This window comes from Hemiscyllium ocellatum, chromosome 12, assembly GCF_020745735.1.
Source record: "Hemiscyllium ocellatum isolate sHemOce1 chromosome 12, sHemOce1.pat.X.cur, whole genome shotgun sequence".
Classification (NCBI taxonomy): Eukaryota; Metazoa; Chordata; class Chondrichthyes; order Orectolobiformes; family Hemiscylliidae; genus Hemiscyllium; species Hemiscyllium ocellatum.
This window is the reverse complement of record NC_083412.1, coordinates 23,484,289-23,498,673: the sequence shown is the minus strand read 5'-3', so window position 1 is coordinate 23,498,673 and position 14,385 is coordinate 23,484,289. Positions and strand designations below refer to the sequence as shown.

The following is a 14,385-nucleotide window of genomic DNA, read 5'->3' as shown; positions in this document are numbered from 1 at the left end:
AACTTGCCCACTCCCACCCCATCTGATCTGATCCTTTCCCCAGTGATGAAAGACCCCCTCTCTCTTTCTCATAACATTGCTGTGTTTTTTTTTCCCTTTTCCCCCCTCACCTTATCCCTCTTTCCAACCTACAATCTTTCTACACCCACAGCCAATGGTTGCAAATCCTTTCAACAAGGAGATAGGAAATGGGTGAACTTACAGGTCAGAGAGGAAACAGCTCTCACTGTGCAGCGCGGTCACCAGAAATGTTTGAGGGTTTTAACCTTTTTTTTAAAAAGCAGGTCCTGGGAGGGAAGTCATCTCTGGATGGGAGTTTAAAAATTGCTACATTTTGATTTAAGGGGAACAAAAAGATTCCAGAGATTTATGAGAGGTCACATCTGTCTTAAATCTGGGTTTGGAAAGACATCTGGGTGAAACGTCGAAAAATGAAGTGCAGGGTCTCTAAGCAAACCATTTCCATTTAGCTGCATAGTGACAGCCAGGATATTTCCCCTCCTGCTTCCTTCATGTGAATATTTAACCTGGCATGGGTCAGTCGAGGGGGACATTTTAGATTTGGACAATTTCAAACGACCTGTGGAAAGAATGAGAAACACTTTGCACTATTAGATAAAGAATGTCAACTTTTTGATTACGTTTCAGGCGTCCCAAAGTTTCTCCAAAGAGCAGCATTCCCCCTGCCGACTAATCGCCTTTCCTCGAATGCTTATGCGTGGCTCCCAGTTTTTACTGTTAAACATCAAACATGTGGGATGATTCTAGTATCCAGCGTTTCCAGGTGAAGGAGCCAGACTCCTGGCTGAGAATCTGGGAGGTGGCCCCTAACAGAGAGGCTGCTTATCACTGGTATGCCAGGATAAAAGTTACCAGTAGGCAAAACCAGGAGGAGGCTTTTCAGCCTTGGGTTACCTGCCTTACCTTCATATCCAATGATGCCCTTATCCAGCTACAGTCAGGTCAAAACAAGGACTGCAGATGCTGGAAACCAGATTCTAGATTAGAGTGGTGCTGGAAAAGCACAGCAGGTCAGGCAGCATCCGAGGAGCAGGAAAATCAACGTTTCGGGCAAAAGCCCTTCGTCAGGAATAGAGGCAGAGTGCCTGCAGGGTGGAGAGAGAAATGAGAGGAGGGTGGGGATGGGGAGAAAGTAGCATAGAGTCCAAAAGGTGAATGGGGATGGGGGTGATAGGTCAGAGAGGAGGGTGGGGGAAGGTAGCAAAGAGTACAATGGGTGAATGCGGGTGGGGATGAAGGTGATAGCTCAGGGAGGAGGGTGGAGTGGATAGGTGGAAAAGAAGATAGGCAGGTAGGACAAGTCATGGGGACAGTACTGAGCTGGAAGTTTGGAACGGGGGTGAGGTGGGGGAAGGGGAAATGAGGAAACTGGCGAAGTCCACATTGATGCCCTGGGGTTGAAGTGTCAGTCAGTGTCAGCTACAGTCAGTCAACCCTCATCTTCAAAACTCCAACTAAACCTCCAGCATCTGCCGCCCCCTATTTCAGAATTCCACTACCTTGTCCGTGGATAAAGAAAATAATCCAAGTCAAATTTGGAAAAGGGCAGTCTAATCCATTGTTTGAAATGTATAAAGGACAGGAGGGCCATTTGCAGCATTGGTGATGAAGGAGGCTGATGGGATAACCATCACCATCAGCAGGTAGATAAGCCAATGCTTGGATTAGCCTATTGGATCACAACATGCCAAAGGTGACACAACCAAGGTACAGACATATGGATCATCGTTGTAAATTTCTGTCAGGCCCCATTACGTCCTCCTGCACATTCCGTTTGCTGGTGGGGGACCCATACGTTCACCAGGAGCTCTAACCTTTGCTATTTCTGGCTTCTCCCCACACTGATTCTGCATCTTGGTCGTTAGAACAAATCATTATAACTGATATCATCATTAATGAACAGAGCTAACTCACCACCCTTTTCCTAACCCCCTCCACTCCCAGAATGTTTGCTAACTTTGCATTTTCTGCCTTGGCCACCTTATGGTTTTATGTTTAATTTAGTTCCGCAATACACATATTCCCTGTACAGAAGTCCCTTTCCTTCTGCAGCACACCATTAGTTAGAAGGATGTTTTTCTTCATTCCAGTTCATTGGATAGCAAGGTCATTGGTAAGTTCACTGTGAGATCAGCAGATCTGTCACATGTGGGGTGACTGATGCCTGCAACTTCAGGAACATATAATGCTTGCCAGTTTGTGCTTTCTCTCAATCCCATTTCATAAGAAGAGTATTAGATCACCACTTCAGTATGTTTTCATTTTACAGTATGGATTCATCAATACCTGTCTGAAATCATTGGTGGTGGAAAACTTTGGTGAAGATACGTGGGAGGCCCTGAGGTGTGTGTTAATGATTCTGTTAACTGCTTGTTAGTTTTCATCGGTGTCCATTTGATTTGATTTGATTTATTACTGCCGCATGTCCCTAGGTACGGTGAAAAGTTTTGTTTTGCGTGCAGTACAGGCAGCTCATACCATACAAAGAGCATTATAGGTAACAGAACAGAGCAAAGAATATAGTGTTAGTGTTAGGGCGCTGCAGAGAGGTTGCACAAAGAACGAGATCAACATTAAAATGGAAAATTTGAGATGTCCATCCAGCAGTCTGATAACAGCAGAGAAGAAGCTGTTCTGAATCTGTTGGTATATGTGTTTAAGCGTTTGAATCTTTAGCCTGAAGGAAGAGATTAAAACTGGGGTGGGAGGGGTTTTTGATGATGTTGCCTGCCTTCCCAAAACAGTGAGAATTGTCCTTTCTGGGCTCTGAATGAGAAGTGATTGAGCTGAGTCATTAACTGTTTGTTTTACCACCAGAGCTACCAGACCTGCCAAGCTCTTCCAACATTTTCTGCTTCAATTCAGATTCCCAGTATTTGTAGCACTCTGTTTCGCTTGTTGGAAATTAGCGCACTGCCAGAAATGTTAGTCATTCTTTGTCATTTGGAATTATTGGTCAGCTTTCTTAGGAGAAACCCTTAGGCATAAATGACAAAGTTGCATTTTGGGCTGGAAAGCTGCATAAAAGGGTTAAAAATCCCACAACACCAGGTTATAGTCCAACAGGTTTAATTGGAAGCACTGACTTTTGGAGCGCTGCTCCTTCATCAGGTGGTTGTGGAGTATAAGATTGTAAGACACAGAATTTATAGCAGAAGTTTACAGTGTGATGTAACTGCAATTATATATTGAAAAAGACCTGGATTGTTTAAGTCTCTCATCTTTTAGAATGACCATGTTGGTTTCAGTTTTTTCATATGTAAATCCCAGAACTTTATTAAAGTTACATTCTCAAGTGAACTTCAACAATTGGTGTCATGTCAGCCCAGATAAGGCATTGAAGGTATGAGGTGACCAGTGTGAGGCTGTCTGTGTCACAATGGTCAGACTGATTCTAATCTAAAAAATGAATTTACAGAATCTTACATGGATTCATGCAGTTTTTGAGCAAAATAAAATGTAATTCTGCAAGTACACATTCACCCAACAAACGTATATGTGTATGCGTGTGTTTGTGTCTGTGTGTGTGTGTCTGTGTGTATGTCTCTGTTTGTGTGTGTATGGGTGGGAGGTTTATAAGTGTCTGTGAGAGAGTGTGTGTTTATGTGTGAATGTGAGCATAAAGGGGTCTAAGTCTGTGAGAGGGTGCGGGTGAGCATGTGAGTGTGGGAGTGTATGTGTGAGCGTATGAGAGAGAGCTTGTGTATGAGAGAGGGTCTGCGCGTGTGTCTGTAGGAGGGTGTGCGTGGCTGTAGGAGTGTTTGTGTAGGATTGTGTGTGTAGGAGTGTCTGTGTGTCTGTGCCTGCATGTGTGTATGTCTGTCTGTGAGTGTGTGTCTGTGCGTGTGAGAGTGTATAATGTAGTGGGGTCACATGAACTCAAGGTCCCAGTTGAGGCCATCCCCATGGGTGCTGAACTTGGCTATCAGCCTCTGCTCAGCCACTCTACGTTGTTGCCCATCTTAAAGTCCGCCTTGGAGGATGGTCACCCAAAGGTCCGAGGTCGAATGTCCTGGACCGCTGAAGTGTTCTCCGACTGGGAGGGAACACTCCTGTCTGTTGTTTGTTGTGCGGTGTCCATTCATCCGTTACTGTAGTCTCTGCTCGGTCTCACCAATGTAACATGCCTCAGGGCATCCTTGCCTGCAGCGTATGAGATAGACAACGTTGGCTGAGTCACATGAGTACCTGCCACATACATAGTGGGAGGTGTCCCCACGTGTAATGGTGGTATCCATGTCCACACTCTGACACGTCTTGCAGCATGTACCATGACAGGGTTGTCCTGAAAGCGGCAGTTGGCTACAAACAATGATCTGTTTGAGGTTTGGTGGCTGTTTAAAGGCGAGAGGTGGAGGCATGGGGAAGGTCTTGGTGATGTGCTCATCCTCATTGATAATGTGTTGCAGGCCGACACGATGCCAATTGTTAAAGTTCAGTTGAGAATATAACTTTTAAAAAGTTCTGATTTACACATGAAAGAACTGAAACCAAAATGTTAATTCTAAAAGATGACAAACAATCTGGGTCTTTTTCAATATATAATTTCAGTTACATCACACTGTAAACTTTTGCCATAAATTCTGTGTCTTATGATCTTATTCTCCACAACTACCTGATGAAGGAGCAGCGCTCAGAAAGCTAGTGCTTCCAAATGAACCTGTTGGACAATAACCTGGTGTTGTCTGATTTTTAACTTTGTTCACCCCAGCCCAATACTGATACCTCCAAATCCTGCATAAAAGGGAATCTTGTTCCCAAGCAGCTTCAGAATTCATTAGTTATCCACAGGGAAGGAGACGTGCTTTCAGAGTGGCACAGATAGTTGCTTTGTACAGATTGGTGCGTGGGGTGACACGGTGGCTTAGTAGTTAGCACCACTGCCTCAGAGTGCCAGAGACCTGAGTTCAATTCCAGCCTCGGGTGACTGTCTGTGTGGGGTTTCATACATTCTCCCTGTGTCTGCGTTGTGCTCTGGTTTCCTCCTACAACTCAAAAGATGTGCAGGTTAGGTGGATTGGACTGGCATTAGCCATGCTAAATTGTCTTATAGTGTCTAGGAATGTGCAGTCTAGTGGATTAGCTTTAGGGAATACAGGGTTCCAGGTTTAGGATAGGGGATTGGATCTGAGTGGGATACTGTTCAGAGGGTCAGTGTAGACTCGATGGGCCAATAGGCCTGCTTCCACACTTTGGGATTCTATGAGGATTGCAACAGTAGCTACATCTGGAAGAGCATTGCCACTTTGGAGTTGGAGAAACATTCTGATTCCCTTGGGTCAGGAAAGAGCGAGGGGCTTTTAAACAAATCAACTCCAACAATGTCAATTTGGAGACAAAAAGATGTGAAGCAATGTCAACCGAGACAGCACACTGCGCTTCAAGGTAAGTTCAGGCACTGTCCCAAAGTGGCTATTTTTCTAAATGTCTGCAGAGAGCTATGAATCGAGTAAAACATGCTGGAGTTTTTGATTTAGATTTTCATTGCCACACGTACTGGAGTACAGGGATACAGGGGTACAGTGCTTAAAAATGTGTTGCTGGAAAAGCACAGCAGGTCAGGCAACATCCAAGGAGCAGAAGAATCGACATTTCGGGCATAAGCCCTTCTTCAGGAATGAGGAGGGTGTGCCAAGCAGGCTAAGATAAAAAGTAGGGAGGAGGGACTTGGGGGAGGGGCGTTGGGAATACAATAGGTGGAAGGAGGTTAAGGTGAGGGTGATAGGCTAGAGAAGGGGTGGGGACGGAGAGGTCGGGAAGAAGATTGCAGGTCAAGAAGGTGGTGCTGAGTCTGAGGGTTGGGACTGAGAAAAGGTTGGGGGGAGGGGAAATGAGAATGCTGGAGAAATCTGCATTCATCCCTTGTGGTTGGAGGGTTCCTAGGCGGAAGATGAGGCGCTCTTCCTCCAGGCATCATGTTGCCATGGTCTGGCGATGGAGGAGGCCAAGGACCTGCATGTCCTTGGCGGCGTGGGAGGGGGAGTTAAAGTGTTCAGCCACGGGACGTTTGGGTTGGTTGGTGCGGGTGTCCCACAGGTGTTCTCCGAAACGTTCTGCATGTAGGCGACCTGTCTCCCCAATATAGAGGAGGCCACATCAGGTGCAGCGGATGCAGTAAACGATGTGTGTGGAGGTTCAGGTGAATTTGTGGCAGATATGGAAGGATCCCTTGGGGCCTTGGAGGGAAGTAAGGGGGGAGGTGTGGGCACAAGTTTTGCATTTCTTGCGGTTGCAGGGGAAGGTGCCGGGAGTGGAGGTTGGGTCGGTGGGGGTGTGTGGATCTGACGAGGAATCGCGGAGGGAGTTGTCTTTCCGGAACACTGATAGGGGTGGGGAGGGAAATATATCCCCAGTGGTGGGATCTATCTGGAGATGGTGGAAATGACGAAGGATGAGACGATGTATCTGGAGGTTGGTGGGGTGGAAGGTGAGGACCAGTGGGGTTCTGTCCTGGTGGCGATTGGAGGGGCGGGGTTCAAGGGCGAAGGAGCAGGAAGTGGAGGAGATGCGGTGGAGAGCATTGTCAACCATGTCTGGGGGGAAATTGTGGTCCTTGAAGAAGGAGGCCATCTGGGTTGTTTGGTATTGGAATTGGTCCTCCTGGGAGCAGATGCGGTGACGGCGAAGGAATTGGGAATATGGGATGGCGTTTTTACAGGGGGGAAGGGTGGGAGGAGGTGTAATCTAGATAGCTGTGGGAGTCGGTCGGTTTATAGTAAACGTCCGTGTTGAGTCGGTCGTCTGAGATAGAAATGGAAAGGTCTAGGAAGGGGAGGGAGGAGTCAGACGGTCCAGGTAAATTTGAGGTCGGGATGGAAGGTGTTGGTAAAGTGGATGAACTGTTCAACCTCCTCGTGGGAGCACGAGGCAGCGCCGATACAGTCATCGATGTAGCGGAGGAAAAGGTGGGGGGTGGTGCCCGTATAATTGCGGAAACTGGACTGTTCCACACATCCAACGAAGAGACAGGCATAGCTGGGGCCCATGCGGGTGCCCATGGCAACTCCTTTGGTTTGGAGGAAATGGGAGGATTGGAAAGAGAAGTTGTTCAGAGTGAGGACCAGTTCAGTCAGTCGAAGGAGGGTGTCAGTGGAAGGGTACTGGTTGGTTCGGTGGGAAAGGAAAAAGTGGACGGCTTTGAGGCCTTCGTGATGGTGAATGGAGGTGTACAGGGACTGGATGTCCATGGTGAAGATAATGCGTTGGGGGCCGGGGAAGCGAAAATCATGGAGGAGGTGGAGGGCTTGGATGGTGTCCTGAACGTAGGTGGTGAGGTTTTGGACTAAGGGGGACAGGACCGTGTCGAGGTATGCAGAGATGAGTTCGGTGGGGCAGGAGCAAGCTAAGACAATGGGTCGGCCCGGGCAGTCAGGTTTTTGGATTTTGGGCAGGAGGTCGAAACGGGCGGTGCGGGATTGTGGGTCTATGAGGTTGGAGGCGGTGGATGGGAGATCCCCTGAGGTGATGAGGTTATTGATGGTCTGGGAGATGATGGTTTGGTGGTGGGAGGTGGGGTCATGGTCAAGGGTGCAGTAGGAGGAGGTGTCCGCAAGCTGGCCTTTAGCCTCAGCAATATAAAGATTGGTGCGCCAAACTCCCACTGCGCCTCCCTTGTCTGCCGGTTTGATGGTGAGGTTGGGGTTGGAGCGGAGAGAGTGGAGGGCTGCGTGTTGCGAGGGTGAGAGGTTGGAGTGGGTGAGAGGGGTGGACAGGTTGAGGCGGTCAATGTCGCGGTGGCAGTTGGCTATGAAGAGATCGAGGCTGGGTAAGAGGCCAGCACGGGGTGTCCAGGTGGATGGGGTGTGTTGGAGGCGGGAGAAGGGGTCGTCAGAGGGTGGGCGGGAGTCTTGGTTGAAGAAGTAGGCGCAGAGGCGAAGGCGGCAGAAGAAATGCTCGATGTCTCGCCGCATGTTGAATTCGTTAATCCGGGAGCGTAGGGGGATGAAGGTGAGGCCTCTGCTGAGGACTGATCGTTCATCCTCAAAGAGGGGGAGGTCTGGAGGGATGGTGAAAACACGGCAGGGCTGGGAGCGACGGCAACCCCAGGGGTGGAAGTGGCTGCGGGAGTGAATGCAGAAACGGCGTTGTTCCTGGTGCTTGTGGACCCTGCGGAGGCCGCGAAACCATTGGTGATGGTCTTCCTGGTGATCGTGGAGGTGGTTGTCTGGATGCCGCATCTACTTCCGCCCCCAGTGACATCACTTGCCTGCACAACGACCACGCCGCATGCGTCTCCACCCCCACACTGGTCTCCGCCCCTACGCCGATCCCCGCCCCCACACCGATCCCCGCCCCCACACTGATCTCTGCCCCCATGCCTAACTCCGCCTCCACACCTAACCCCACCCTTACTCACAGCTCCAGTCCCACACCAGGTCATAGCTCCCAGCCCTGCCATATTTTCACCATCCCTCCAGACCTCCCCCTCTCTGAGGATGAAAGATCAGTCCTCAGTAGAGGCCTCACCTTCATCCCCCTACGCTCCCGGATTAACGAATTCAACCACGCGGCGAGATATCGAGCATTTCTTCCGCTGCCTTCGCCTCCGCGCCTACTTCTTCAACCAGGACTCCCGCCCACCCTCTGACGACCCCTTGTCCCGCCTCCAACAGACCCCATCCACCCCGTGCTGGCCTCTTACCCGCCCTCGGTCTCTTCATAGCCAACTGCCACCGTGACATTGACCGCCTCAACCTGTCCACCCCTCTCACCCACTCCAACCTCTCACCCTCGCAATGTGCAGCCCTCCACTCCCTCCGTTCCAACCCCAACCTCACTATCAAACCGGCAGACAAGGGAGACTAGGTGATAGTTTGGCGCACCGATCTTTATATTGCTGAGGCTAAACGCCAGCTCGCGGACACCTCCTCCCACTGCCCCCTTGACCATGCCCCCACCTCCCACCACCAAACCATCATCTCCCAGACCATCCATAACCTCATCACCTCAGGGGATCTCCCATCCACCGCCTCAAACCTCATAGTCCCACAACTCCGCACCGCCCGTTTCTACCTCCGGCCAAAAATCCACAAACCTGAATGCCCCGGCCAACCCATTGTCTCAGCCTGTTCCTGCCCCACCGAACTCATCTCTGCATACCTTGACATGGTCCTACCCCCCCTTGGTCCAAGAACTCCCACCTACATTCAGGACACCACCCGCGCCCTCCACCTCCTCCATGATTTTCGCTTCCCCGGCCCTCAATGCCTTATCTTCACCATGGACAATCCAGTCCCTATACACCTCCATCCCCCATCATGAAGGACTCAAAGCCCTCCGCTTCTTCCTTTCCCGCCGTACCAGCCAGTACCCTTCCACTGACACCCTCCTTCGACTGACTGAACTGGTCCTCATTCTGAAGAACTTCTCTTTCCAATCCTCCCACTTCCTCCAAACCAAAGGACTAGACATGGGCACCCGCATGGGCCCCAGCTATGCCTGTCTCTTCGTTGGATGTGTGGAACAGTCCATCTTCCGCAGTTATACTGGCACCACCCCCCACCTTTTCTTCCGCTGCATCGATGACTGTATCGGCGCTGCCTCGTGCTCCCACGAGGAGGTTGAACAGTTCATCCACTTTACTAACACTTTCCACCCCGACCTCAAATTTACCTGGACTGTCTCAGACTCCTCCCTCCTCTTCCTCAACCTCTCCATTTCTATCTTGGACAACCGACTCAACAAGGACATTTACTATAAACCGACTGACTCCCACAGCTACCTAGATTACACCTCCTCCCACCCTGCCCCCTGTAAAAACACCATCCCATATTCTCAATTCCTTCACCTTCGCCGCATCTGCTCCCAGGAGGACCAATTCCAATACCGAACAACCCAGATGGCCTCCTTCTTCAAAGACCACAATTTCCCCCCAGACATGGTTGACGATGCTCTCCACCGCATCTCCTCCACTTCCTGCTCCTCCACCCTTGAGCCCCGCCCCTCCAATCGCCACCAGGACAGAACCCCACTGGTCCTCACCTTCCACCCCACCAACCTCCAGATACATCATATCATCCTTCGTCATTTCCGCCACCTTCAAACAGACCCCACCACCAAGGATATATTTCCCTCCCCACCCCCATCAGTGTTCCGGAAAGACCACTCCCTCCGCGACTCCCTCGTCAGATCCACACCCACCACCAACCCAACCTCCACTCCCGGCACCTTCCCCTACAATCACACAAAATGCAAAACTTGCACCCACATCTCCCCCCCTCACTTCCCTCCAAGGGCCCAAGGGATCCTTCCATATCCGTCAGAAATTCACCTGCACCTCCACACACATCGTTTACTGCATCCGCTGCACCCGATGTGGTCTCCCTATACCTTGGGGAGACAGGCCGCCTACTTGCGGAACGTTTCAGAGAACACCTCTGGGACACCAGCACCAACCAACCCAACCGCCCCGTGGCTGAACACTAACTCCCCCTCCCACTCCACCAAGGACATGCAGGTCCTTGGCCTCCTCCATCACCAGACCATGGCAACACAACGCTTGGAGGAAGAGCGCCTCATCTTCTGCCTATGAACCCTCCAACCACAAGGGATAAATGCAGATTTCTCCAGCTTTTTCATTTCCCCTCCCCCCCACCTTATCTCAGTCCCAACCCTCAGACTCAGCACCGCCTTCCTGACCTGCAATCTTCTTCCCGACCTTTCCGTCCCCACCCCTCTCAGGTCTATCACCCTCATCTTAGCCTCCTTCCACCTATTGTATTCCCAATGCCCCTCCCCCAAGTCCCTCCTCCCTACCTTTCATCTTAGCCTGCTTGGCACACCCTCCTCATTCCTGAAGAAGGGCTTATGCCTGAAACGTCGATTCTCCTGTTCCTTTGATGCTGCCTGACCTGCTGCGCTTTTCCAGCAACACATTTTTAAGCTCCGATTTCCAGCATCTGCAGTCCTCACTTCCTCCTACAGGAGTACAGTGAACAGTGTACAAAGTTGCTATTCTCCAGTCTCTGCAAAGGTCAGGGTTAATAACAGAAGCTGAAATAAAAGAAACAGTCAAAAGAAAACATCCAGATCACTCCCTGCCTTTTCAACACAAAGTCCATCTCTGCCTGGCCTTCCCCAGACTCAACATTGCTCTGTATTTCATGAAACAGTGGACAGCACAGTGGCCTCACAGCACCTGGGTCCCAGGTTCAATTCCAGCCTTGGGCGACTGACTGTGTGGAGTTTGCACGTTCTCCCCGTGTCTCCGTGGGTTTCCTCCGGGTGCTACGGTTTCTTCCTACAGTCCAAAGATGTGTAGGTCAGGTGAATTGACCATGCTAAATTGCCCATAATGTTAGATACATTAGTCACGGGTAAACAGAGGGAATGGGTCTGGGTGGGTAACTCTTCAGAGGGTCGGTGTGGAGTTGCTGGGTGGAATGGCCTGTTTCCACACTGTAGGTAATCGCATCTGGAATCTCTACAGTGTGGAAGCAGGCCATTGGGCCCATCAAGTCCACATCGACCCTCCAAACGTTATCCCACCCAGACCCACACTCTCGCTGTATTTCCCATGGCCAATTCAACCAACCTCCACATGTTTGGACTGAGGGAGGAAACTGGAACACCTAGAGGCAACCCACACAGACACAGGGAGAACATGCAAACCCCTCATCGACAGAGAGTCGCCCAAGGCTGGGATTCAACCTGGGTCCCTGGCACTGTGAGGCAGCAGAGCTAACCATGGATCCACCATGCCTCCCCTTTCTCACTGGGTCTTTTGAGCCCAGCTGAACCAGAAATGCAGATTGTGCCAAATGTGATAAAGAGCATATAATATGTAACCATTCATATTTGGGACTTGGATATTTAAAAATAGGCTGATGGATCTTCATCAGTTATGTAAAGCCTTTTTTTAGAAAAGGTCAGGAATGGATTTATAACAATGACTTAAATGTATTATTTCCAAGAAGACAAGTGATCCAGTTAAGTGCTTAGTTGTCCATCGTGGTGTTAATGGATTGGTTTGGCTTCTGAGATCAGTTCAGAAGGAAGAACGGTTTCTTCCCAGCTGGAGAAGTTCTGGGACATTATCATCAGCTGGGACACAACCAAGTGCTCACTGTATCACAACTATAGAGTCATACAGCCTGGAAACAGACCCTTCGGTCCAATTAGTCCATGCCGAACATGTTCCCAAACTACATTAGTCCCACTTGCCTGCACATGGCCCATGTCCCTCCAAACCTTTCCTATTCATGAATGTATCCAATGTCTTGGAACAGTACCTGTATCCACCACTTCCTCTGGAAGTTCATTCCACACACGAACCACTCTTCTGTGTAAATAAATTGCCCCTCATGTCCTTTTTAAATCTTTCTCCTCTCACCTTAAGAATATGTTTTGAACTCCCCCACCTTAGGGAAAAGACCCATGTCATCCACCCAACCTGTGACCCTCATGATTTTATAAACTTTGTAGGGACACCCCTCCACCTCCTACACTGGGCCCAGCCTCCACTGCTGCAGTTTTCTCTTGGTACTGCATTGATATGGCAGCCTCAGTTATGTACTGAGATCTCCAGAACAGGACATGACGACAGAATCACTGGCTTAGGGGGTGAGAGTGCTGTTGTTGACCCACAACCGACGACTAAAACCATCTTTAAAGTTTCTACTTCGTGATGAGCTGGAGCTGTGGAATCTGGCTGCTTGGCATTGTTATAACTGTACTGTTGCCACTCACACTTCCCTCCAATCAACACTGTGATTGTGCTGAACCTGAAACTGTTTAGAGCAATGTCCTAGTTCAAACTGATCCAAATTAGCTGCTGTGCTGAAATACAACTAGAAATGGTGGGCTCTACAACAGACAAAAGAGTAATATTTTGGGTTTAAACCATTCATCAGGCATCATTATGTGAGCTACTTTAGTCTTGAACCAACCTGCTTTGAGCTGCCATTATTCCCTTGTTTTATGTCTGATTCCAAAATGCAGGTTTTTAAAAAAATTTCCACTGTTCCGCTGGATCTTTTGGTCTTTCTGTTCACTTCCCCTTCTCGTGATCAAATTAAAAGCCTTTGAATAAAGGCAAGATACAATGAATGCTGGAAATCTGAAACCCGAACGCAGAGATCTTGGGAGAAACAGCAGATCTGGCAGCATCTGAGGCAAGGGAAACAGAATTAGTGTTTTAAGTCCAGTCTGACTCTTGCTCAGAACCCTTCCTCCAGAACCTATTCACAAAAACATTTCTGTTCTCAGAGTGCAAGCTGAAGTACAGGACATGTTCATGACATATCAGGTTTATGATGATGCGATCACACTCAGACTCGTCCAGGAAGCTTCGAAAATGCTGCGTAAGTATGACATTTCTCTTGGTTTTAAACCCAGAGTACAAATTTCTTGCATGCATTGACACATTCACACGGACAACACAATGCAATCTACGTCAGGTTCACAGAAGGCTATTTAACCTGTAAAATAGTGCAGAGATAGAATTCAAGAAAATCTAGCAAACCTAAACATTTGCAATGTGTGATGATTTAAATTGACTCCGATCCTTGACCAAGCTTCATTTCCTCTCAGTTACTCATCCAAACATATACAACAACCTCGGTTATCTGAACATCAATTATCTGGATTTCAGATCATCCGAATAAGATCTCAAGGGCCCGAAAAAACATTATCCATTATCCGAACAATCAGTTATCCGAACAAAATACTTGTTTGGATGTTCAGGAAATACTATAACCTATTACTATGTTGGAACATTTTGTGATGTTAAGTCAAAATTCAACAGGTTATGAAAGAGAATAAAGGCATAATGCCACAGATTTGAAGGTTGTGTGGAGACAGACAGTTCACGTGAATAGGTATTGGAAGGATACAGGACATATCGAGAAATCCATTAGAAAAACGTATGGGATTTTCGGTTTTATTAATAAAGGTATTCAGTGCAAAAACAAGTAAGTTTAGTGTACCTTTTGAAAGCTCTGGGTAGGTTATAATTGGAATATTGTGTCCAGTTCGAGTCATTGCATCTCAGGAATGCAACATAACAAACGCTGTCTGGCATTTCGCAGAGTACAGAAGTGGGCTGAACAAGTTTGAGACGCGATCTATCATATTGTCATTCTGCTAAGGAACTGTTGGTGGTGGACTGAGATATCTGTAAACCAGCATCATGCCAGGAAGCTCATCAGGGTTGCTTTCAGAATCTTCTGAAGGTAAAGTGGGAGGACACTGAGGTGTTGGTCTGAGCAAGCATCCATACGATATTGAGACAGTCACAGCTACAGGCTATCTTTAGTGTTGATTCCTGCTGGAAGCAAGTAGGTAGATTCATTTGGATCAATCCTTCTCACTAATATCAGTCTAAGCTACTGATATCATGTGGGGAAAGGCACACAAACTCTTCAG

General features: G+C 48.7%; 1 protein-coding gene across 1 annotated transcript in view; it reads left to right on the top strand.

Annotated features, from left to right (window-relative positions):
• The first annotated feature begins 751 nt into the window (after positions 1 to 751).
• Positions 752 to 14,385, top strand: part of gucy1b2 (guanylate cyclase 1, soluble, beta 2) — a 45,836-nt gene continuing 32,202 nt past the window's right edge. Inside the window, exons 1-3 of the mRNA XM_060833258.1 lie at positions 752 to 784; positions 2,291 to 2,364; positions 13,228 to 13,322. Coding sequence (XP_060689241.1) covers positions 752 to 784; positions 2,291 to 2,364; positions 13,228 to 13,322 — 202 coding nt within the window. The remainder of the gene's footprint in view (positions 785 to 2,290; positions 2,365 to 13,227; positions 13,323 to 14,385) is intronic.